The sequence below is a fragment of the Zalophus californianus genome, chromosome 12 (genome assembly GCF_009762305.2).
Source record: "Zalophus californianus isolate mZalCal1 chromosome 12, mZalCal1.pri.v2, whole genome shotgun sequence".
NCBI lineage: Eukaryota > Metazoa > Chordata > Mammalia > Carnivora > Otariidae > Zalophus > Zalophus californianus.
This window is the reverse complement of record NC_045606.1, coordinates 93,812,421-93,836,796: the sequence shown is the minus strand read 5'-3', so window position 1 is coordinate 93,836,796 and position 24,376 is coordinate 93,812,421. Positions and strand designations below refer to the sequence as shown.

At 41.5% G+C, this 24,376-nt stretch overlaps 1 protein-coding gene across 3 annotated transcripts in view; it reads right to left on the bottom strand.

Moving 5' to 3' along the window:
* Positions 1–24,376, bottom strand: part of MGAM (maltase-glucoamylase) — an 86,437-nt gene that overhangs the window by 38,659 nt on the left and 23,402 nt on the right. For all 3 annotated transcript variants that reach the window (XM_027575002.2, XM_027575001.2, XM_027575000.2), the window contains exons 4-23: positions 22,809–22,929; positions 21,696–21,805; positions 20,990–21,141; positions 20,239–20,410; positions 18,423–18,522; positions 16,160–16,272; positions 15,212–15,337; positions 13,742–13,873; positions 13,469–13,585; positions 13,139–13,252; positions 11,960–12,044; positions 10,461–10,578; positions 8,978–9,149; positions 7,195–7,311; positions 6,484–6,638; positions 5,343–5,427; positions 4,544–4,600; positions 3,883–4,007; positions 924–1,012; positions 216–265 (exon numbers count right to left, since the gene is read on the bottom strand). In XM_027575002.2, the coding sequence (XP_027430803.1) occupies positions 216–265; positions 924–1,012; positions 3,883–4,007; positions 4,544–4,600; positions 5,343–5,427; positions 6,484–6,638; positions 7,195–7,311; positions 8,978–9,149; positions 10,461–10,578; positions 11,960–12,044; positions 13,139–13,252; positions 13,469–13,585; positions 13,742–13,873; positions 15,212–15,337; positions 16,160–16,272; positions 18,423–18,522; positions 20,239–20,410; positions 20,990–21,141; positions 21,696–21,805; positions 22,809–22,929 (2,310 nt within the window). The remainder of the gene's footprint in view (positions 1–215; positions 266–923; positions 1,013–3,882; positions 4,008–4,543; positions 4,601–5,342; positions 5,428–6,483; positions 6,639–7,194; positions 7,312–8,977; positions 9,150–10,460; positions 10,579–11,959; positions 12,045–13,138; positions 13,253–13,468; positions 13,586–13,741; positions 13,874–15,211; positions 15,338–16,159; positions 16,273–18,422; positions 18,523–20,238; positions 20,411–20,989; positions 21,142–21,695; positions 21,806–22,808; positions 22,930–24,376) is intronic.

The window sequence follows — 24,376 nt, the reverse complement described above, 5'->3', positions numbered from 1 at the left end:
GTACACCTGAAGCTAATATAACACTGCATGTTAATTAACTGGAATTAAAATAAAGACAAATAATAAAAAATAAAGTTCTTTTAAAGGAAATGTGCTCATCTACAGTCATAAAGGCATATGAAGCTATAAATGTAATTATACACATATACAAACACACATGAGCTAATTGTCAGAGAAAAGCCCACACCTAAGATTCATAAAAATGTGCTACTTACTTGGGTGGCAGAAAACTCACAAAAGAGATAAACTTGATTGGCCACAGTATCTGAAAGTGTGAGAAAGGTGAGTCAGCCTCTGGCCTGCCCACCACAGGAGGACAGATCACCCCTTGGCTATACTGAAAGCTCCATCTTGAGAATGACAAGACTGTAGACAGAGTCTCCAAGGCCAGGCCACTGTTTTCCCTTTTCCTTCCTACCTTACCCTTGAAAAGATGCCCTTCCAAGTGCTTCAAAAAAGGCACATGCCTCAAGTGAATCTATCTCCTAAGCTTGAGCCACAAGAGTTGTTAGTATAGTGGAGCCAGGAAAATGCACGAAGAAGCATGGCTGGATGTAGGCACACGAGAACACACTCTCACTCTGCCTCGCTGCCATGCTATGTGTTTCCTATCATCGACTTTTGTATTTTAGGGGAAGAGATCTACGGTGAATGGCAGGAACAGTCTTGAAAACATCTCTTTCAGATGTCTGTTGACAACAAAATGAGAGCCTGTCTATATTGCTTGTCTGATGGGAGCATTCTAAGAGGTAGGAACATGTTTTCCTTCCATCTGTGGTCCATCTACCACTAGCTGTGAACAGTGCAACCCAAACAAAAATTCTCTTGAGTGATTAGCGCTGCTGTAGCTGGTGAGATTTCTCCCCTGGCTGAATGACCAGTGGGAGTAACACACAGACGCAGGCTGTCATAACAGTGCTCACCTTTAGTTTCCCCATCATCCCAGAAAAGTTCGCCTTTTGCTTCTTTGTTATCATCTAGGGCAATGATAAGACCAAGAGGGTTCCGGCGGCTGTGGGAAACAAGGTTTAGGAAGGAAACAAACACTTAAGACTCAAAGAATTTTGCCAATTGAGCTGGAAATGTTGCCATCAGATTTCTTTTCTTCTTTTTTCTTTTTTGCACCAACCAAAACCAGTTTAAGAGAGAGAGAGCACACAAGCAGGAGGGGCAGAGGGAGAGAGATTGGGAGAATGCCAAGCAGACTCCCTGCTGAGCACTGGCTACCAACACAGGGCTCAACCCCACAAGCCTGAGATCATGACCTGAGCCTAAACCAAGAGTTGGACGCTTAACCAACTACACCACCCAGGCACCCCTGCCATCAGATTTCAGATGGGAAAGGTTACTAGCAGCAGATGGCTCGACTTTTCTCCAGGCACAAAAGCAAAATCAACAGGCTCATCTTTCTCTAGAATCAGTAACATCACAAGAGACAGAAATACTGTGAACATTAGCAATAAACATCTACGTAGGAAACAAGAATTTAAGTACCAGAATCATTGTAATTGCTACTATAGAAGTTGCTGAAGCAAAAAAAAAAAAAAAAAAAAGTTGCTGAAGCAACTATTATTCAGAATACAGACAATTAGAAGAGAAAGACATTCTAGACAATAATTGGTTCAGCCTAATTTTGGAGTTTGTGCAGGGGAAGCCTTAACTATGGTTGGGGGGAATATATTTTTTTTCCTGCCAAAGAAAGTGACTCCATTTTGACTCAGAAAGCAATAAAATACAATAAAGTCCATCTATTTAATGGCAACTTTCCTAATTTGATTATTTATTATTAGTTCATTTGGAGAGGAAAATAAAACACTATAGTTTTCTGCTTTATAACTTAAAATACGAAACACAAAACACAACTCGAAAAGGTGATAAAGTAGATGGGCACAGGGAAAGAGGGCAAGAGCTATTTCACGTGGACTCCTGCCTGGTGTCACTGCTCCCCGTACTCCCTCCCGGTTTCCTGCTCCCATTGGTCCGTCACTGACCTCACACTTTCTGCCCAGCCCTCCACTGTGCCCTATGCGAGGCAGGTTCCATTATCAATCAAATCACCTGCTTTCACTTAATATACATGTATTAAGTAGCTCTTGTTTATCAGCACATCTAAGAGATACAAAGATGAATAGATCACAACTCTATCGATGACCTTAAATATTATAAGAAGGATTAAACATATTCACTGCATAATCAAGGCAGAAAGTAGGGAGACACAGAAGCTGAAAGACTTATAGGAGTCCCGAATGGCACTTCCAGCAGTGTGGCTGACTAAATATTCTGGGGGACACCAGGTACCCTGAAAGACCCACCCAACACATGATCCTTAAAGGTTGCTTAAGATGACCTCAAGTTGACAGCAGTCCTGATTTGCAACCAAAGAAAAAGGCAAATCCTCTCTGGAGGAATAATACCCATGTTTGGATCCTTAAGATCACTACATTTGAAAAACAAAAACATTGCTATTTAAATACTCAAGGTAATAAGCCAGCATGAGAGAAAGTTGGCAAAAACAATGAACAATAATTTGGATTCTCCAAAGGATTTTAGATAATAGAATTTTCAGATACAAGGTATAAAGTAACTATGATTGAAATACTTAAACATATTAAGAAGGAAAGAAAAAGAATCAGCTAAGGTACAAAATAATATTTAACAGTATACTAAAAAGTATTTTTAAAAAGTTTGGAGTGGCATGACTCCCTCTGCTGGAAGAACTGAGAAAGCTTTCTTGCAGATGAAATTTTTAATTTGGAAAGTCATTAAGAACGGACCAGGCAAAGGATGTTGGAGAGGCTAATAAGTATAGAAGCCCAAATGCAGTCGAATAGATGGGTATGTCTGGGAACAGCAAGCTTTGGGGCACGCCTGGTCCTTAGGTGTGCATTCAGATGTCTCAGGAGGCACAGTTTTTAACTTGCAACCAGATTGTGATTGGCCTGGAAACCCTACCCGTGAAAGAATTTGGACTTGGCGCAGGGGAGCAACAAGAAAAAAAATCTTCATTTTGGAAAGATAATTTTGGTATCAGTATGCGGAACAGCCTGAAGTTGAACAATTAGATACAAAGAAACCATTTGGTGTTAGATGAAGAAATATTCTGCCTCGTTGTCATAAAAAGTCTGCAATATGAAAAATTAAGGTAGTAAGGAAAGTTCAAAAGAAAAGAAAGATTTCTAACCTCCAAAGAACTCCCAGTCTATTAAAAACAAATAGACTTTTAGCGACATATATAAATGTGTATGTCTTTAGCACAGATGGAGTCTAGAATTTCAGAATCAAAGTCATAAAGGAGAAATTAGTGATATGAGGGAGATTTGAAGTGAACAAGCAATTTTTGTGCCCTGTTCTGCATCACAAGAAATAAATGGCTCACTGGGAGGAAAGGAATGGGAAACTGAGATTATAGGGTAATGGAAAGCGGACTCCCTCTCCCTAGAAATGAGAATGAATGAGTCAAGAGCATAGCACAATGGATGGATGATCTGGCCAAGCAGGTAGCGTGATCAACAGACCCCATTTACGCGGAATTGAGAGGTTTCCCAAGACATGAAACTTTTGGTGCTAAAATTGAACTAGTCCTGGGAAAACGAGGAAGGATAAGGACCCCAGCAGCCAGTGTGTTTTGAGGAGAAATGCAGGAGACTTAAGGAAGGACAGGGGTTAAGTTCTTTCAAAATCCCTCTTGGAAACCACAACTTCCTCAGAAGAGGCTGAGAGAAATACAAGGGACAGAGTTTGATGGACACACACACCCCAGTCCTCTTCTTTCCCACACACCACGGAAAGCTTCAGCACCTTCTGCATGGGCAACAGATGGGAACAGAAACGACCAGCTTTGTCAGTTGCCTCCCCTTGAAGGAAAGTCCCGCCATGCTCTACCTGGCCACTGTGGTGGTGGCCGGCTGTTGTGTGGGGAAGATGTGGCCTCCGCGAAGGTGAAGTCCGATTTTGTCTCCAGGAAGTTCCATCTCCACCCTTTGCTTCCGCCATCTCACTCGGGCCCCCTGATGCAGGCACACACATCAAGCACCTTGGCAGGATGGCACATTCGCGCCCCCCTGTTACCCATGGGCTGAGTTATCTACAGCTATCCTTTCTCCACCCAGATGACTTGGTGTCTAGCCAGGCAATCAAATGAGAGGAAGGAAACAAATTAAGAACAACAGGTTTTGCCATCACTTGGGAGTTTGGGGGAGCGTTTACGCCATGCCGAGGCTATCTGACATATATTAGATGAACTGATAGTTTTAAACAAGTTAGCTGACTCCTGACCAATATTTGGTCCCTCCATTGGACCCTCCAATATTTGCCCTTATCCTGTGTTGAATAAAGTATATAAAAGTGTTTTTTTTTTTTTTTCAGATCTCTTCATGACTGACATGAAGTGACTTAGGCACACTTTATCAACTGTGCTCTGAAATGACAGAAAACAGTACAGAAACGCTCCTGGGGATGTGGACAGATGTTCCTCTCTCCAGAGAGGCATCTTGTCTGTGCAGCTGTGGTCTTGAGGAGTTTAAGAAAAGTCAAAGCTACTTACAGTCTCGTAATCGTACCATACGGCATCGGGCATATATGCCATCACTTTCTCTGCACCCTGAAATTAAAACAAAGTATTGTTCTTCATGGCCCAGCCTCTGAAGGGGATAAAATGGATTTCTTAGCACTCCCAAAGGAGCTTCTTACCCATATACTGAGAGAGCATAAGTGGCCTTTCTTTTCTCTGTTATCAAATCATGCCTTTCTTCTAATAGGAATAATAGAAGCAATAACTTGGCAACCCAAAGGAAAATCCCAGTGGAAGCACATTAGGAATAATAATAATCTTGAAATACAGGTTGTGGTAAAAATTCCAGCTTTACATGAACTCATGTAATCCTCCCAACTGTCCCCGGTGGCAGGTACTCTCATGATCTCACCTTTCCAGCTGAGGAACTCGCCCCAGGCCACACGGTGCTAAGAGGCAGAGACAGCAATCAGACCCTGATTCCATCCAACCTTAGAGACACTGCCGGCCCCCTGCTCCATTCTGCCTCTACCTCAAGGAGCAAGAAGGATCTGCTAGGAGACTCTGATGACAAATAGGACCATTCCCAAACCCAGAACCACCAACAGTTGCTTCTACACTGAGTGGGAACTTGGTCAAGAAAAAAAGACTCCTAAGTCAGCCATCTCCAACTTCCCCAAACCTCAGCACACTGTCTTCAAGGCCATCTCAGCCATGGAGGCTGGACTCAGGCTTGGAATAAAGAGAAGATAAATGGCTCCAGAAGAGAAGAGTTTGGAGGGTAGCAGGAACAGAAGCAGAGACCATCCGCATGCCTCTGTGGGACACTTACCTCATCCAGAACCGGAGTGATGAGGAGGCCGGGGCCCCATAAAAACTGTTGGTGCACATCCCACGTACTGTTGTCCCCATAGAACCTGGAGATCAGAGACGTTCACTGCGATCCAGGCCAATGCTTCCCGACAGCTTTCCCCTCAACTGTCCAAAACATGCAGGCCTCCTGCCTGTGGTAACCCCCCAAATTATTCTGGGACACCTACTCAAGCCCAGCAGATGGGCCCACTTTCCCCAACCCATGCACTCTCCTTTTCTTTCCCTGGTCGGACATAGGTGCCTATTCCAGGATGTATGCTGGGCAGGGTCCAGACCGTAAGTCTGTTCACCATATGCCCCTTTAAATAAAATAAGTAAAACAAGGAATACATCTTAAAACTTCAGCTGACTATCAAGAAGGAACTGGATGTGATCAAGACAAATTGCAGATAATTTAAAATTCTACTCTTTTCTCTTTTAGGGTATCTGCCTTTTAACAGGGAATTCCAGGAGATGGTAAAAATGGACTCAAAATAATGAATGTATAATAATGATGATGATAATGATAATGATAACGATAATAGCAGATACGTGCCTGAGAGCCTAGAATGTCGGACACCTAAGGGGGTTCACTGCATTTTGACATGGAAAACCTCTTAAGTGGCCTTTTTCAGGCTTAAGCTGGAGATGCTCATTGGCTGGCAGTAAAAATTCTGGAACTCTAGAAATCCTCTGTAATATTCTTATTCATGTGTAAATAACAGGTTCATCCTAGGGCCTGAACATAGTGCATTACAGAAGACACCATCCTGATCAAGCTATCAAATCCTTTAAACTAAGAATCAAGAAACAACGGATCAAAGAACTTAAATGATTTGTCTAAGACAGAAAGTTAGTTGGTGGCAGAACAAAGACCCCGAAGTCCCGTGATTTTAGTCTTCTTCTAGCCCCAAAAGAGAACAGGCTCTACCACTTAAATATACCTCTACAACAGTATGGAGGCAGCAGTTGCCTTGCAAATACCCAGTATCCCAGTTAAAAAGTAGAGAGAGTTATCTGAATAACCGCTCAGAGTGTCTCAATGTTCACTCTGATATTTGGTGAAACCAGCCATGTGGCCAGTCACGTTAACAAAAACCCTCTGGATGCGGTGAACTTACTCATGCAGAAGGGGCCTGGCCACTGTGTCCCCCAGGCTGTGGGCACGGTAGAAGAGGGTGTAGAGGTAGGGTAATAGGGTGTAGCGGATGGTAAGGTAGTGCCTGGAGGAGTTCAACAGCAGAGAGTCAGCTCCAAAGGAGGCAGGATCCTGGGCCTGGGAGGAATAAGATGTTGCCACTGTGATCCGGCTACGAATGACAGAAGCATCTGGAGAACTCCAGACCCCATTCATCAGAACCGAGAGTTTCCTTCCTCAAAGACCTGAGGCCTAGGGTATAAACTCAGCCTCTGAGCAGTACAGGTGGGCAGAGGGAGATTGCTTCACCAGGTAAATGTCATTCACTATCTGGCAATTCATCCAGCCTCAGTCACGCTAGGGACTGCTCTCTCGGGAGACTGCCATTTCAACCATTTTGAAGTACTTCCTCATCTGATTCTCATTACAAAATGAGCAATGTACACAGAGTGTACAGACATTTGATGAAAACCTTCACAGACTCTCCATCTCCTTGACCACAGCAGTACCAAGAGCAGATTCTGTGTCAGCAGAGCATTTTAATGGCATGTCAGAGGCCCTGGTTAATTGCAAATTAGCCTAAGTGAAGCGCCAGGTAGGAGGTTGGCTCGCTAGATGTCTTGGCGAGGATGCAGACGGATCTCGCTCTAATGTACGCCAAATTTGTTTTGATCATGTCTCCTGGGAGACTTACCTTGTAGCCTTGGCCATTGTGATTCCTGGAGAATGGATAAAATGCCCCCAGCTGCATCCACCGCCTACAGAGCTCCTCGGGGGCATCCAGTGCAAAGCCACATATGTCAGCACCCACCTGGAAGGACACACAAACAGAACGTATACCTCAATTCCATTATCCCGCCCCCTTTGCTTTCCATCAGGGACTCTCCAGTTGCACTTTACCAAGCTTTACTGAGAAGGCTTATAGAGTGTGATCAGAATTGGGTCACATCACATGTTCACTCTTTTTTTTTTAAGGGAGGGTCAGAGGGAGAGGGAGAGAGAATCTTAAGCAGGCTCCATGCCCAGCACACAACCTGACGTGGGGCTCCATCTCAGAAGCCTGAGATGATGACCTGAGCCAAAATCAAGAGTCAGATGCTTAGCCAACTGAGCCATCCGGGCACCTCTCATGTCCACTCTTTACTGTCAGATGACTATGAGTAAGTTACTTTATCCTTCTGTGCCTCAGTTTCCTCATTTTGTTAAAGTGGGCATTAATTAGCTACACAGGGTTTTAGTAAGTGACATAATGGAAGTAGAACACTTGACACAAAATAGCTTTTGTTTTTTAAAGATTTATTGATTTATTCGAGTGAGACAGAGAGAGGGGTGGGGGGGGCAGAGGGAGAGGGAGAGAGAATCCCAAGCAGACTCCTTGCTGAGCATGGAGCCTGATGTGGGGCTCCATCCCACTACCCGAAGACCACGACCTGAGCTGAAACTAGGAGTCAAACACCCAACCGACTGTGCCACCCAGGTGCCCCAACATACAATAGCTTTTTGATGGGTAGAACTAAAATTACTTCCAATATTATTTTGACCACCATATCAGAATTAACTTTCCAAAGCCTAAATCTGATTCCATCAGTCATGTATTCAAACATCTCCAGGGTCCCCCCACAGCTTAGCTAGCAGCTCCTCAAAACCTGGTTCCAACTCACCTTTCCAGCATCACTTTCCACTCAAGTCCTACAAACCAATCCTTATAAACATATCAAATTCTCCCCCTTACTGCTTTTCCTCATGTTTATTTCTCAATCTTAAGATGACTTCTCCATTGGTCTGATAAAATAAGTCCACTTTCCAAGGGTAAACTCAAGTGAAACCTATTCTGTGAAGTTTCTCCTGACTCCTTGCCCTGACTCCCTGTGTTCCTTGTAATCTTGTCAGAATTAAAAAGTCTCTTTCTCAGGATTTCCCTCAACATTTAATTTATATGTCCCCAGCTTGTCATAATTATTTGTTTATATATTTCATATATAAGGGGACAGAGAAGATGTTTCTGTACTATATTTATGCTTTTCTCTACCCTCACCATGCATACCTACCTTAGTACCTTGCACACAGTAACAGCTCCATAAATATATATGTTGAATTTAACTAAAAGATGTCAAACCCACCTCTAGAAACCTGGCAATGTTATGTTTTCTCATGTGGGTGCTGGATACATAGATGTGTTCAGCTTGTAAAATTCATCAATTATATACTTAAGTATATGTGTACTTTTTTGTGTGTATGTTATACTTTAATAGAAAAAAAATATTCCGATGATAGCACTTCCAGGTTCCACTTTCTATCTTGATAAGTCAGTACAGAAAAGAATGTTGTTGTATCAGAGCCATACTGATGTAGATGAAGCCATTTGTTCTCAAAACATTAAATCCCTGGGCCAGAAAGGGTAGGAGAGGTGAGCTTCATGCTCTGAGAATTTTCTAGAATGAGGCTTTCTGGGGATTGAGGTAGGGATGTGGACTCACCATTGGGATACCAAAAAGGTTGAATTCCAGCACACCAGGGATAGACCACCGAAGATCATTCCAGGTGGCTGCGTTGTCTCCTAACCAGTGGGCTGCAAACTTGCCAGATCCCGCAAAGGTAGAACGGGTTATAATGAAGCTTCTCTTATTAGGGGACACAGTCTTGACGGCTCTAGAAAGGGAGAGAAACTTAAGGAGTCAATGTGTGATCTCAGCATGTCTCAGCCCCCCAGATACAGTGACAATGCCAGGGCTCATTGTCTTTTAACTCCCTCCTAGGAGGGTTAGAGCTGCTGTGGAAGCAGATCGCACCATTAAATATGTTTCCATTTTATTTTGTTTTGTTTTAAGGTGTTTTATGTACGTCATTAAATCCATAATTTCCAAAATTTTTAAAAGCAGGCTTGGAAAGGCTAATAACTAGAGGTATACAATTTTTAAGGAACGAAGGTGAAATTTAATTTTACATAGATGTATATACATTGATCTTTCACATTGTATGATTTTAGACATACACAAAAAGTGAATTTATGAACAGCCTTTTAGAGATTAAAATCTTTTTGAGTGGGCATTTTAAATGTACAGATACATGTGTGTACTTTCATAAGTAACTATAAATATATATCATCTATATTTTTTAAAAGATTTATTTATTTATTTTGAGAGAGAAAGAGAGCACTAAGGGGAGGGGTAGAGGCAGAGGGAGAGAGAATTCCAAGCAGACTCTGCCCTGAGTGCAGGGCCCAATGCAGGGCTCGATCTCACGACCCTGAGATCATGACCTGAGTTGAAACCAAGAGTCGGATGCTTAACCGACTGTGCCACCCAGGCATCCCATCTATATTTTTAAAATTATAAGTCTATACGTCTATTTTAAAACTTCTGCTCTGTAATTTTTAAAACGACTTTTAAGAAGGCTAAACTTAAACCATGACTTTGCTAATGAGTGAATGTGGTTTTGGTCTGGCTTCCTGCTATCACCACTACCGTAAGTACAGTAAATTCTCAGTACGTTTTCCTCACTGTAGAATTTGAGTCTATACACAAGGGTAGACACAGCACAGTAGAAGGACACTGAGCCAGTATCCAAAACCCTGAGGCACATGAAGTCTATAAGTTACTTTACCTTCCATACTCCATACAGTGTGGCAGAGAGGAAAATACATGGGTTTCGGACTCATGCAAAAATGGTTTAAAATTTGCTTTTACAACGTATTAGCTGTTTGCCCTTGGTCAAGTTACTTCTCTTTATTTCTTCCAGCCTTCCATTCATTCACGTATTCATCCATTCTTTCATTTTATACATTCCACGAATATTTACCGGATTCCTTCTTCCCTATGTGCCGGGTAGTTTCTTCATTCATTCAGTAATAACAACCCTATTTATCTTGCAGAGTTCTTAAAAATAACACACTGGCACCTGGCATCTAACAAAGATCAATAATCTGGTCATGTATGAAGTCCACAGCAACAGTGGTCTTACTCTGCCGTGGCCATTGCCATGGAGTAGCCGTACAGATTGTGGACGTCATACTGCCTGCCCCAGTGCTGGACTGCGTCCATGCAGAGACTCTTGGAGAACAGGTACCCATCCAGGATTCCTGGGGCAAAGGAGGGAATCGGTCAATGAGAGCCTCAGATGCGCATTCCCTGCTCCTGGCCTAGTCTATGGCAGAACCGGAAATGGTAGCACTCTAGGCAGGGTTTCTTGTGGCCATCCTGGAAATGATCACACAGCTTCCTCACTATCAGAGGGTTATATGTTGGGAGTAGTTTCTCCGATATATAAATAAATTCTGTTGCCCCATACACACTCTTCCACCCCAGGTGCTCATGTGGCTCAAGGTAGGCACTTGGAAACCAGAGGATCCAGTTAGACTTGACGTTTAATCTGAATTCTGCAAACTTAGCCAAATCATGTGGCCCAAGAACAGAAGCAGTGGATGAAAGTGTAAATTAATTGTTTGCCCCTTTTTTCAACTCACCAGAGTGTAAAAAGGCTGCTTCCCCAATCTCTCTCATGCTACTATTCTTTTCTGCTCCCATTGTATCATTCCGACTCCAGTCTAAATTACCTTTGCATCTTAACTACTGCGATAGTTTCTAAATGGCTTATTTACTTCGGATCTATTGATCTCCGAATTCATGCTGCACACTAACACAAGATTAATATTTCCAAAACCATTCGACTATCCTGGTTCCCTTATATTAAAACATAAATAGCTTCCATCACCAAAAGAATGAAGTATGAACTTTCGTGCACCCCCCCCCATGCAAATCCCTGGCCCATTTGCCCCAATTTCCTATTTTCTCACCAGACTGGAAGTCTTCATTAGATGCTATAATGTTAGCACCTTGTTCTTTCCTTAATTAAGATAAAATGTATCTGTGAGCCTCTAGCTTTCTTCAAACTACAATAAATACTGTGATTCCAGGGCCATACCCTGAGAGATGGTGTTGTTCAAAGTTAAATTGGAGCTCACTATCATCATATTCATGGACTCTGACTTTAACCTTCAAGGCCATGGGTTCTGGGTTCTGGCTTCTGGCTTTTCATCCTACGTTTCATGTCTGTTCTTCACATTCTTGATATCACTAGACTTTACCCTTACCCGAAGACCAAGCCCAGTTTTATGGTCCCTCTCTGGTAAGCCCTGACCTCGGGGGATACACGCTAGGGAGTAATACAAACTAACCACTAGCCTCTGGCCTCTGCACTGAATGTTCTCTGGACCTTCCCCTAGAAATAGCTCAAACTGTCTGTAGAAAGACTAGTGGCCCCGTTTGAATTTATGCCTCATTTAGGAAAGCTTGGAGTGCTTTGATTTTCTTTCCTAATCTTCAGTATATATTACCCACATTTTCCTCTCCCTGCATACATTTATACACAAACTCCCTTGCCCGGTAGTTCATATCTATCCTTACGAATGTAAAATACCAAATATGCATTGCCACTTTAATTATACCACCACCAAGACTTACTAGGAGTGAATGGGGGATAATTTAGATTGCTCGTGGAACATCCTGAAATGGAACCATCAACGAAGTTGGAGACTTCATTCATATCCTGTAAGACAAAGCTACTATGAAGGAAAAGAAATATGCCCCCTTATGTTGTACTGATGTTTGTCTCCTTTTTTGTTTTTTTAAGGAATCAGAGCAATGATTCCAGATAGTTCTTCTTTAAAGAGGTTCTTATGCACATGGAGGGAAATAGATGTTCCTGTCTTCTCTACCCATTGAAGGTTCCACAGAGAAGGTTCTTAAAATCCCTTCAAAATGCTGTATGTCTATAATCATGGGAAATGAAAAATTTTCAAAAACATTAGGTGAAAAAAGATCTTGATTTATATGATTCCATATATGTCAACTTATACATCCTCTATATATCCAAATATAGCCATGAATGCACATACATATCTATCTATCTATCTATCTATCTAGATACATACATACATACATACATACATACATACATACAAATACACACATAGAGAGAGTGAGGGCGCAAGCCCGTGCCAACAGCTGGGCAGGTGAGGGCTCTGGGAAGATGCGTACCAAAATGTTGATGGTAGATGTCTTTGGCTGATAACATTTTAGAGGATTTTGCTTTCATCTTTTTAGCTCTCTGTACTGTTCGAATTTTCTACATTTCTCTTAAAAATAGAAAAAAGTTCAACTCTAGAGCTCCCTAAATTTTACTGAACATCTGCTGCTTTGCACTTGTTTTCATTTGCTATCATATGGACAGTTGTCCTTACCACCCCCACAGTTTTGTCATGCACCTGGGGCCTTTGGCTCTGATCAATTTGTCCACCATGTCCAAAGGAAAGAACCCTGAACTGGTGATTGAAAAACCGTGTACTTTGTGGCAATGTAAAGCATATATGACCAATTTTTACTTCGTTCAGCTCATTCATTTTTAAAAGAAGAGCTGGATTCAGAAAAAAAAAAATCTTGGTTTATTTCCAGACCCAATGATCTGATTTAGATTCTAAGCTACGTGTTTCAATAAGATTATTTAACTAGTAAGATAGGGAATATCAGAATTACTGCCCTATGTGCTTTCTTCTCCTCCTCTTTCCCCCATGTTCCTTGACTCAATAATATATACACAGTCTGCATATTAGTCACCAAATGTTCAGAGTATTAAGAACTCACAATCCAGATTCCATCAAATTCTACTTGGCTATGGAAAAGCTCAAATTCCTTTGCCCACCAAACAGCACAATCGGGGTTGGTATAATCAGGAAACACAGTTCTTCCAGGCCAGACCTGCAGGAGAAAAAGAAAAGCATTGATCAGAGTCAATTAAATGAATATAGAGCTAGATGATTGGTGGTCTGGGGAAGAGGGGACAGGGGCAAGTGTATCCCCAGCATATATAAGGCATCTCAAAGTGTCAAGACAACTACACACATGCAAACACACACACATACACACACTCCACCACAGCCCCGCCACCAGCCCCCAGGTCCCCCATTCAGTTACCTCCCCAATGAGTGGAGTCACCCCATCTGAAGCATTCACCCATATCTTCATGCCCGAACCCCGGTCATACGGGCCATAGGGATTGCTGGGTGAAGAGTTGTTGGAGATGGCTGGATCCTAAGAAGAGGAAAAATACAGTGAAGCACCCAGCTTCAAGCTTCGAGGCACAGAAAGGAGATTGGGAATTGGGGGGTGAAGGAGAGGGAGGTGGTATAAAGGCAAGGAAGAGCAAGCACCTGATGATCGGGGGCAGGGGGGGAGGATGGCACGTACCACAATGATGACCAATTTCTGACCGTTATCGTGTAACTCCTTAACAAACTCAGGGAAACCTTTAAAATTGACTGGATCGTAAGTGAAGTCCTTCCTCTTATCCATATAATCAATATCGGCATGCTGAACATCCTGAAAGCATACACAAACTCCACAGTTTAGGGCTCCAGAATTTCCCTGTTCAAATGACTCAGTCAAATCCTCATTATAATTACCCACCATACACACCGACTCCGTACCGGGCTTGAAACGGGGCTCTTGATCAGTCCCTGGCATCCAAGTGCTCCTTTGCCAAAAGTAATTTCAAAAACAGAGGACCCATTGTGTCCCTAAGGCCTGACCCCCACCCCTGGAATCAGGTTAACTGCATCACCCGGCCTTGTCGCCTGGCCCCCTCTGGCACTCAAAACCAATCTAACAAACAAACCACAACAATCGCAACAAATCACTAAGGCTATCAAAAACATATCTGTACCTAAATCCTACCCCATCCACAAACTGAAAGGGGGAAGAGACTGTCCCACATCTCCCTCATTTTACTGCCCCACATTTTGTTTTGTTGCTTCTCTTCTTTTTTTTATTTTTTACTTTTTTTTATTTTATTATGTTATGTTAATCACCATACATTATGTCATTAGTTTTGGGTGTTTTTTTTTTATTATGTTATGTTAATCACCATACAGTACATCATTAGTTTTTGATGTAGTGTTCCATGATTCATTGCGTATAACACCCAGTGCTCCATGCAGAGCGTGCCCTCTTTAATACCCATCACCAGGCTAACCCATTCCCCCCACCCCTCTCCCCTCGAGAACCCTCAGTTTGTTTCTCAGAGTTGTGACTTCTCTCCTAACTCAAGTTTTCTTTGGCACTTATTTTTTCCTAATTCAACCTGTATGAAAATAGCGGAGCCCAGAAGGAAATTGACCCTTGCCCTAGGACCTATGTGTCTGCCTCTAAGGGAAAGGGGTAGGGAAGAGAAGAGGACTATTCCAGAGACTACGGGGCTTTTTCCTTTGCACCTCTTGAAAAACCTCACTCTCCATAATTGAACAGACACATTCAAATTTAGCCATTCAAAATATTAAAATATTCTATTGTTACATTTTTGCTCACTTAAACTAGGGAAAGAAATGTTTTGAGAACTCAAGTAAAAACACATTGTACAAATGTAGTCAATACAGTAAGCATAAGAACATTTTACTAAGAAAATGTTATAAGAAGAACAAAGACAGACAGATCATCTCTGAACCCCAAAATGGTGGTCTCTAAGTATCATTTCTTATTAAAAAGAACTAGTTCCTTAAAGGAATGGCCAGCACAGCAAAAAAGTCTAGTATTCTGAATATATAAAACTCTTTTTATTGTATATATTTAAAAAATAACTCAGGGGGGAGAAATTATAAGCAGTTGATCCTATTCCCCAAGGGAATTCCTTTATTTCAGGAGGAGGTTTAAAGCCTTACTTACATAAGGGAGCCCTGCCGCACGGTTTCTCTCCACAACTTCCCTCATGCTATCTAGTGTTCCATAATCATAACGACTGAGATGAAATCCAAGTGCCCAGTATGAGGGAAGGGTTGGCCGTCCAATGAGCTGAAAGAAGTATGCAAAATGAAAGCAAATACTCGATTTTTAACAAAGCTTTGCAAGCATTGGTTTGCGGGCACAAGACAACTCCAATTTCCAACACACCATGTCATCAATGTTGGAATGTTACTCTATTTTCCTAGCCCCTTTATAAATCACTGAGGGTGGGATCAATTTGTTGTAGCAGATTTATAATAGCTGCTTACAATAGCACATTTTATTTTATTATGTTATGTTAATCACCATACATTACATCATTAGTTTTTGATGTAGTGTTCCATGATTCATTGTTCGCGTATAACACCCAGTGCTCCACGCAGAGCGCGCCCTCTTTAATACCCATCACCATCCCCCCACCCCCTCTCCCCTCTAGAACCCTCAGTTTGTTTCTCAGAGTCCATAGTCTCTCATGGTTCATCTCCCCCTCCGATTCCCCCCCTTCATTCTTCCCTTCCTACTATCTTCTTTTTTTTTTTTTAACATATAATGTATTATTTGTTTCAGAGGTACAGGTCTGTGATTCAGCAGTCTTACACAATTCACAGCGCTCACCATGGCGCATACCCTCCCCAATGACTATCACCCAGCCACCCCATCCCTCCCATCCCCCACCACTCCAGCAACCCTCAGTTTGTTTCCTGAGATTGAGTTCCTCATATCAGTGAGGTCATATAATACATGTCTTTCTCTGATTGACTTATTTCGCTCAGCATAATACCCTCCAGTTCCATCACATTTTTGTGCCTCGCATCTGCATCTTAAATTTACTTTTCTTTGTGCTATTTAGGATTTATTTTCTCAGTCATAATCACGATATCATAAGTTTACCTCTAGATACTCTTGAACAACTTGCTCTGGAGTGTTTCCCAAAAACACATAGAAGTCGAGAATGCCCCCGATGGTGCGGTAAGTGACAGCTGGGGTGGGCTGGAAGGCAACCTCTTGCAAGATTTAAAAGTGGAGAAGAAAAATAAAATAAAAATTAGAATTTACTCTAGAGTAATGACTACAAGGTTCTAGACTGAAGGATCGCCAATCATCTGAATATTAAGAAAGTGGATCTAACACCTCAAACTCTGTACACAAAGGGTCACATTCTGATGATGACGACATGTGAGAGGCAAAGCATTTGTTCTGTGACAGATTTTGATCACTGGTGACTAGAGCATCTTCGCTCCCATGTCAGGACTCAGGCTTTCATGAGAAAGCAATCAGTTTCACGAAGGGGTCCAGACGAAGCCACTGTAGCACAGAAGTTATTTTAAGCTGAAGACATTTGAGTTTCTGAAATCCCTTCTCAACAAAAAGCAGGCCTTCCCAAAAGAACTCAGTTGTCATAAATTCCCACCCCCAGCCCAAATCAAATCTTCTCCAAGACAATACATTGGCACCACCCCCAAACATTGTCACAAGAATATCCTATCCCCCAACTGTTCCCCTAAGGGTTCATTTATCTTTCCCAATATTTCCCATGGGATCCCTTTCTCTCCCTCCCATTTGCATATCAGGGTGGAATATAAGCCCCAGATTCTAACCACCCCTCTGAGAAGTTACTCTTCACTGAGCACTCCTCTGTGTATCAATGCTGCACATGTAAATAACCTGTCTTTTCTCTTGCTAACCTATCTCTTGTCAGTTTGACTCACAGGCCCCCAAATACTGGACTGGCGAGGGCAGAGGAAAAGTGTTTCTTCTCTGACCATCACAACTACAGAACTCGTTGCTCCCGTCTCACACCCCATCATCATTGCAGGAATGTAACCCAATTAGACACACTGAGGTACCAGCCTCAGTGAATCTCACATCAAGCAAAAGCCAAGCTAAAAAACGTCAGAGATTATATTATAAACTGCACATCCCTCTAAGCCCCAATCACAGTTCTCAGAGGTGAAGTCTCCCCATAGCCTTGGTTTGCATTTAGGAATAAAAGGTGTCAAGGTCTACTGAAATGTATTCTTCAGTCATAAGAACAACTCACACAGAGTATCTAGGATCCTGGGATCTTTCTCTTTAAGCCTGATTCAACTTTTTTTCTGGTTCCTTCCAACACCCTGAAACTATGCAATCCTTGAACTATCTCAGTCAATTCTTAGACTATTAGGTATCTTAGAAGTATTTCAGGTCACCTAGAGTGAGTCTCAATCTACAGTGAAGGATCAGAGATTTATTTTTTAAATGTCCAGTTCTTTGCAATCTGATGCTTTCTGCAAAACAACATGAAAACAAATTACTAGAAAAGGGTTCATGCATGCACTTGGAAGCTACTGCAATGTTTACTTTCCATTTCTATACTCATCTTACTGTAGACCTGAAACAGTTTGTCAACCATCCGTGGGCCATGCTTTGAGCAGCTCTGATCCAGTCCATTGATTCTCAGTAGAGAAGAGGTAGGGATCAATAGCCCGTCAACCCTGGGAGATTCTAATATATCTCCTCTTCCCCTGTGGTGATTGATTCATTGCCACTGAGATCCATTGTTACTGGTGCAAGCAGAAAAAAAGTACAGAATCATTGATCCAATCTAAACCTTCAAAGATGGGGAGGCTAGCCACTTTTTGGAATCCTGTGATGTTACACTGTTTGGTCTTAAACAAATTGATCTTGCAGGGCCTGACCCTTGCCACTCCACGTTGCCTTGCTACCTTTGGATTGTCTGAGTGTAATATTCACTGCTCAGTTGTAGCTCCCTGGTTAGGCCCAGCTACTGTCATCATGAGGCCAAGGGCATTTGGCTGTTTCCTAGTAGATTTTATATCAAACCCTCTACTGGATGAAAGTCTAAAGAAGGAAAAGAACAAATTGGTAGAAACTGCCTCTGAGTAGATGATAGGAAAGGCTTACTTGTTTTAACTCTACAATAGAAAATATTCCAAAAGGGGTAACCAGATTTAGGAAAATCATAAGCTAGGAGAGAAAGCCCTACTCATGGCTACCATATAACAACAAGTAATGAACGAGGGATGGGACAATCAGAGAACATGCAAGTCCCTGAGCTATGGCTCTGCCATTCTTAAAGGACTCCATTCCTTTTATCATAGTGCTGAAAACTGCTCTTATGCATTTTTTCATGACTATCCCTTTAGTCTCTTACCCATGGCATTACTGTTCATCAGAAACACTCCAAAGGACAATCCACTAGCATCTTCAAGACACAGGAAGAATGTCTGTGTACCATATAAGTTAGTTCCATCCTGCAGAAAGAAAATTAAAAATAAACTTACCATCTAATAATCTAAACCCCAAATGGCTAGAAATGACTTAAGAAATCAGTGTTAATCATGTGAGTAACTGACAGGGAACTCCTGGTCAAAGAAGACACAGATAAATCTTTAACATATCAAGTCTAGATTTGGTTGATGTCAACCAAGTGAATTAGTATTCTCTTATTGAACTGAGCCAGTTATGACCATTTATCTAGTAGAAATGTGAGAGCTTGTGCTATCTGTCAAAATGTGGGAGAAGAGTTTTGAAACCGTAGTTCAAAGAATCTCTTCTCTCAAAGAGGCTTAACCTAACCCCATCTACAAAAGCTCCACCAAGCCTTAATATGAATCTGACATCTTTCTAATATGCAACTAGAGGCAGCTGTACTCAAGATATCTTGGTCTTCCAGGCTTTCTAAAGTCTAGACTTTATAGAACTCGAGCTGACCGTCTAAGACTTTGGAACAGTAGTTCTCAACCTGGGGCTGCATCCAGTCCAATTAAAACAGAATCCCTGGGGGTGGAAGCAGGCATTGATATTTTGTTAAATTTCTCCAGGTGATTCCAATGAGTAGAAATGTTTGAAATCACTGCTCTAGAATAGCATTTCCTAAAATTTGGTGTGCAGAGAAATGAGATATGAATCTTAGTTAAATGCGGATTCTAATTCAAAGGAAGAAGGAGCCCACATTTCTCACATGGTGATACCCATTTGAGTAGCAAAGGTCTCAGGCTCCTTATTAAATAATTACCAGATGAACCGCTCTGACTCAACACCTTTTCTGTCTTTCTGATAGGCATATGGTACAGTAAAGAGCATGGGCTTTACATTACACAGGCCAGGGGTTAGATCCTATCTCTGTTACTTCAAACCTTTTTTAAACATTGGGCTATTTCTGAGCCTCAATTTCTTGCCTCTTAAATGGAGTCAATTATGCTTAATTTTTTAGGGTTCTTTTGGTAAACAGAGATCGTGTATTAAAAGAATCACTTAATAAATTATTCCAATGATCTCCTTTATCCAGAAACTAGTTCTGCTTAATCAGGAAATTGGCTGAACAAGAGCTGTAGGTAATATTGCTGAGCCTAGGAAGTAACTCTGATTTAGATTTTCACAGTCAAAACAATATAAAAACTAAAACTAAAACAAAATCAAACAAAACAATAACAACACTCTATTTCTTTTATTCTTTCACTGCCCCAAACATTATTCGTACAGGAATGAGCAAGACAGTATTTTAGTTGCTATTTTATCCTATTTTGCTGACAAACCTGCTATAAGTTGGTGATTTAGAAAGGTCAACCTAAAATATATGGAGATAATAACCCACCTATTGTGCAGAGTCAATATTAGTAATGTTTTCTCCACAACCAGTTAGTTGAAAAGGAAAATAAAATGAAGAGTAGTTGGCATTTACTGAGCACTTTTTTGTGGCAGACACTCTTCTAGAGACTCTATATGGATAAATCCCTTTAATTCCCATCACAACCCTACAAGGGAAGTATATTCCCCTTGTTTTATAGATGAGAAACTGGAGACGCATAGAAGTAACTCACCCAGAACCACATAACTGGTGCGTGGAATTCAAACCTAAACAGCCTCACCCTAGAATCTCACTCTTAACTATTATTCTGTACTGCTAGGAGTTATCTTCAAGAATGAGGCTGACCTTCAGTGCAGAGGGGCCCATCCTAAAAACTTACCCTATTGGGGGTTGTGTCCCTGGCAAACATGGACCAGGTCTTCCAATTCAAATCATGCCGGTACTGTTGATGCACCTGTTCTCCCAGACCGTACACGTTAGCACTGGGCAATCGGGTGGAGAGCTGCAGGAACTGATCGGCAAACAGGAGGGGTCCGATGCCTGAGTCCAACCTAGACTCCGATGCAAAATGCAGGGACAAGTGGGTAAGTAGAGTGGAGAGGACACAACCTTTTAGAAAATTGTCCCTTACATTTTAATGACTCATATCCCCTGCTTTCACTGGCCCCATTTGCCCTCCAGTGATGTTTTCCCATGGACACCAAGAGATCAGGGCTTTTTCCCTTAGATACACTACTACATGGCCAAAATATTATTCTTACATTATAATAGATGTTCCATAAATAGTTACTGGTGGATACGTGGTAAGATGGATGGAGGAAAGGGAAAAATAAGGCGGAAGAAATGCTCACACAGTAATAAAAAATGAAAGAAAAAAGGACCCAGCCCAGTGCCTGGCCCATAATAATGCTTAGTAATAACCACAACAACAAAAAAAGAAGCAGCAGCCGCAGGAGGAGGAGGAAAGAGGAAGGCAGAAGAAAGTATACATTTGGAGAGTCTGGTCACCAACAGTGGGCTCACAACCTTCAGGAGCATTGTTGCAATGCACGCACCCTTCCTTAGGCTTGCAGACCTCTCTCTCCCATGTCCTTCCTACTCAGATCCCCAGACAGGTTTTCAAAACTTACAGAACACGATTATTACTTCTTCTGATCACTTTGATGCTAAATGGCTGTTTGGAGACCATAACTTCATAGGTCAAGGGAGAAGCAGCATCTCCTTTGAAGGGTTGCACATGTTCATGAGGTACTTTGTACCTGTCCTTGCTCTGGTCAGTTAGCTGCCCAGGACATGAAGGGAAAGAAAGCCAAAATAAAAACTCCTCAGTATTTCCAAAGTGGAAACCTCCCTACCAACAGCAGTGCTTCCCAATGACTATGCTCATGGTCCTGAACTCAGGCACTGATCCAAATGGCATGATGTCCGAGGCAGACATATCCATTATATTACCAAATTCAAATGTTTAACACTTGGACAGAAGTTAGTTTTTTGGTATAAATAGACATTGTAAGTCTACAGAGATGAACTAGCTCTAGAATTTTCACAGCTGTGATCATTCTTTTTCTTTTCCCTCCTGACTACATTTCACATGGTATCAGGGGCAAATAAATAAAAGCCAAATTTCACCGGTTGACTCTATAATCTATATTCAGGAAGTTATCACACTGAAGGAAGGCTACAAACGCCTTCAACATATAGGTACTAAGTAAGAATAATGTCTGTAGAGAAAAATGCTTCCATTAGCAACATCGTCAATCTTGAAGTAACTGCAGCCATCAGGTAGAGAATGAGCACTTTTCCAAAAATATTTTTAAAGAATAAACAAACCACAACCTTAAAGTGGAAACGATTGGACGTCTGGTATTCTGCTGTGAGAAGGACATTGTTGACATCATTTCCAAATAAGGATGGAGAAGGCAACCTTTTCAACTGGGCTGTGAATCCTAGTATGTAGAGGGAAAAAGGTTTACATAGCTGGCTGTGTAAACTCACAAGAAGTAGCCATATCTATGTCAAAGGGGCGTAAAAAGCCTTTCTTTCTCAAAAGAAGGGAAGAGATAGATGTCTACCCATCATTTGTTACTTTGGGCCAGATTGTAAAGCTAGGCACTGTCATTATCTTACCCATGCTTCTCGCTTACAAAATCAGCTTGAAACCTCCCCCAAAAGGCCTAATTCTCATTCCATCAGTCCATCAGCCATTCGGCATTAACCACATACCCTTTACACTCTTAGACATTGATACACACACACACACACGCACACACACACACACACACACACACATCGTTCCTTCTCAGTTATTTTCATTTTACATTACAGGTGATCATATATGCTGAAACCATCTCCCATTTTCTGTGATAAGCCAGGTGAGAATTGAGACTATATTAGAAAAGACCATCAGGCCAAGACCCTTGGAGGGGCAGCATGCCTCTTCCTTTATGTTAAGAGCTTCCCAAAGTAGTCACCCTCTATTATCTCCCAGAATGTTCACTATTATCCTCTGCATCTTGGGGTGGGAGAAAGAAGAGGAGACATTTAGTCCATGAACACTGACAGTGACTAGCTAACTTTCATAAAAATGTTTATGAAATTGGAATTGTTTCCATATCATCAAAATCACATCGTATTAGAGTTGTAAGTAGTCTCAGAGGTTACTAAGTTCAAATCCCTCTCTTTAAAAGTTAGAAACTTGGGGACCAAAGACATCATGATGTTTGTACAAGGTTACCAAGGGACATAAAGTAGAGCCAGGAATAGACCATGTGTCTTAACTCCCAAGACTGGATTTTTTTTTCCTTGATGCCAAAATAGATCCTAGCCCTGGCTTAAGAACAGTGCCCACCTTCTGTCATAGGTGGTGGTGTGTGATACTCTGCAGGCCACTAAGGCTTTCCTCTGCAGCGAACAGAGTGTCTGGAGCTCCCGCCTCATTGTCTGGCTTACCTGCATTTGTTTTGACAAGGTCACCCTCCATTTGATAACCATGACTTTTAGAATAGTAGCACCAGGGCACACTTATGGTCCCCTGAGGTCTCCAGCAGCACCCACGCTGATCACATGTGGCCTGAAATAAGAGATTAATCAAATAATTCCATTTATTTGTAGAACATCATCATTTATAAATATATTTTGAGCTTGTGGTATCATTAACCTCATTTTATGATATTTAGAGAAACTGTGCTTTATCCCAGTCAATGCACAGCTTGTACTCAAAACTAATTTTTCTGCCCAATGTCCTACCCTGTTATTGTTAATTTATAATAATATAGGGACTGCAATGGAGTCCCATATCTGCCATCACAATAAAACTGGCAACTTCATTTAAATATCCTAAACTACAATATAGTTATATCACCAGTAACTTAAAATTGCAAATGCAGCTTCACTTATATTAGTCTGGGTATTTAAAAAAAAAAAAAGAAAAAAAGGACTTTGCTTTATTCAGAAGCTTTGAAATCAAATCAGTTTTGACTTTCAAATATGTCTATTATGTGTGTATGTGTGACGTATATGTGATAGATACATACATATATACACAGTCTCTCAACTTCTCCCAAAGCAGAAAGTAATTGTTCCTTGAGACCCAAAGAAATTCTAATTTTTAGTTAAGAAAGGTGCCCGCTTTATACCACAATTAATGACAGAATCGAGGGGAGATTAAAATGAACACAATCCCTTTCTCACGTCAACTAATTTATTTGGGAGGGGCACCAGGGTAACTACAAAAAAGTACAAAGAAGCCTCTTCCTCTTGAGTGTGGACTAGACCTAGTGACTTGTAACGAACAGAATAAAGCAAAAATAATGGGATCTTGCTTCTAAGATTAGAGCACAGAAAGATTATGTCTCCTGTCTGGCTTCCTCTCTTTCCCTTGCTCTACTAGAGCCCACGGCAAGGGACTAAGGGAGGTCTCTGGCCAGTGGCCTTCCAGGAACTGAGACTCTCATCCAACAATCCTGGAGGATCTCGATCCTGCTCACAATCATATGAATGAGCCTAAAAGGGATCATGCACAGTCCCAGCAGACGCCTTGATTGCAGTTTTCTAAAATACTTTGAGCCAAAACATCCAGCTATATCAAAGCCAGATTTGTGACCATAAAAATATGTGAGAAAATTATGTTTGTTGTGTTAAGCCATGAAGTTTTGGGATAATCTGTCACAAAGCAATAAATAACTACTATATCCTGCTACATATTTTACAGATGAAGAGCCTGAGACAGGCAGAAGTTCACAGAGGTGAAATGACGGGCCAAAGGTTACTCAGTTAGCTATTGGGAAGGCAAGCACCAAAACTTAGTTCTCTTGCTATCCACTCTCTTTTTTCTATACTCTGGGTGGAGTTTCTGTTAAGCACATTTTCAGGAGGACGTGGCCTTGCTTTGCAAATGATAAGACAAAAAAAAAATGGCTGAGGTATATGAACAAATGGATCTAAACACATGCTTATTTTTATGTGGATACTAATTTAAGGATGGAAAACCATGTCCATCTGTGGACGACGTGGCTGCA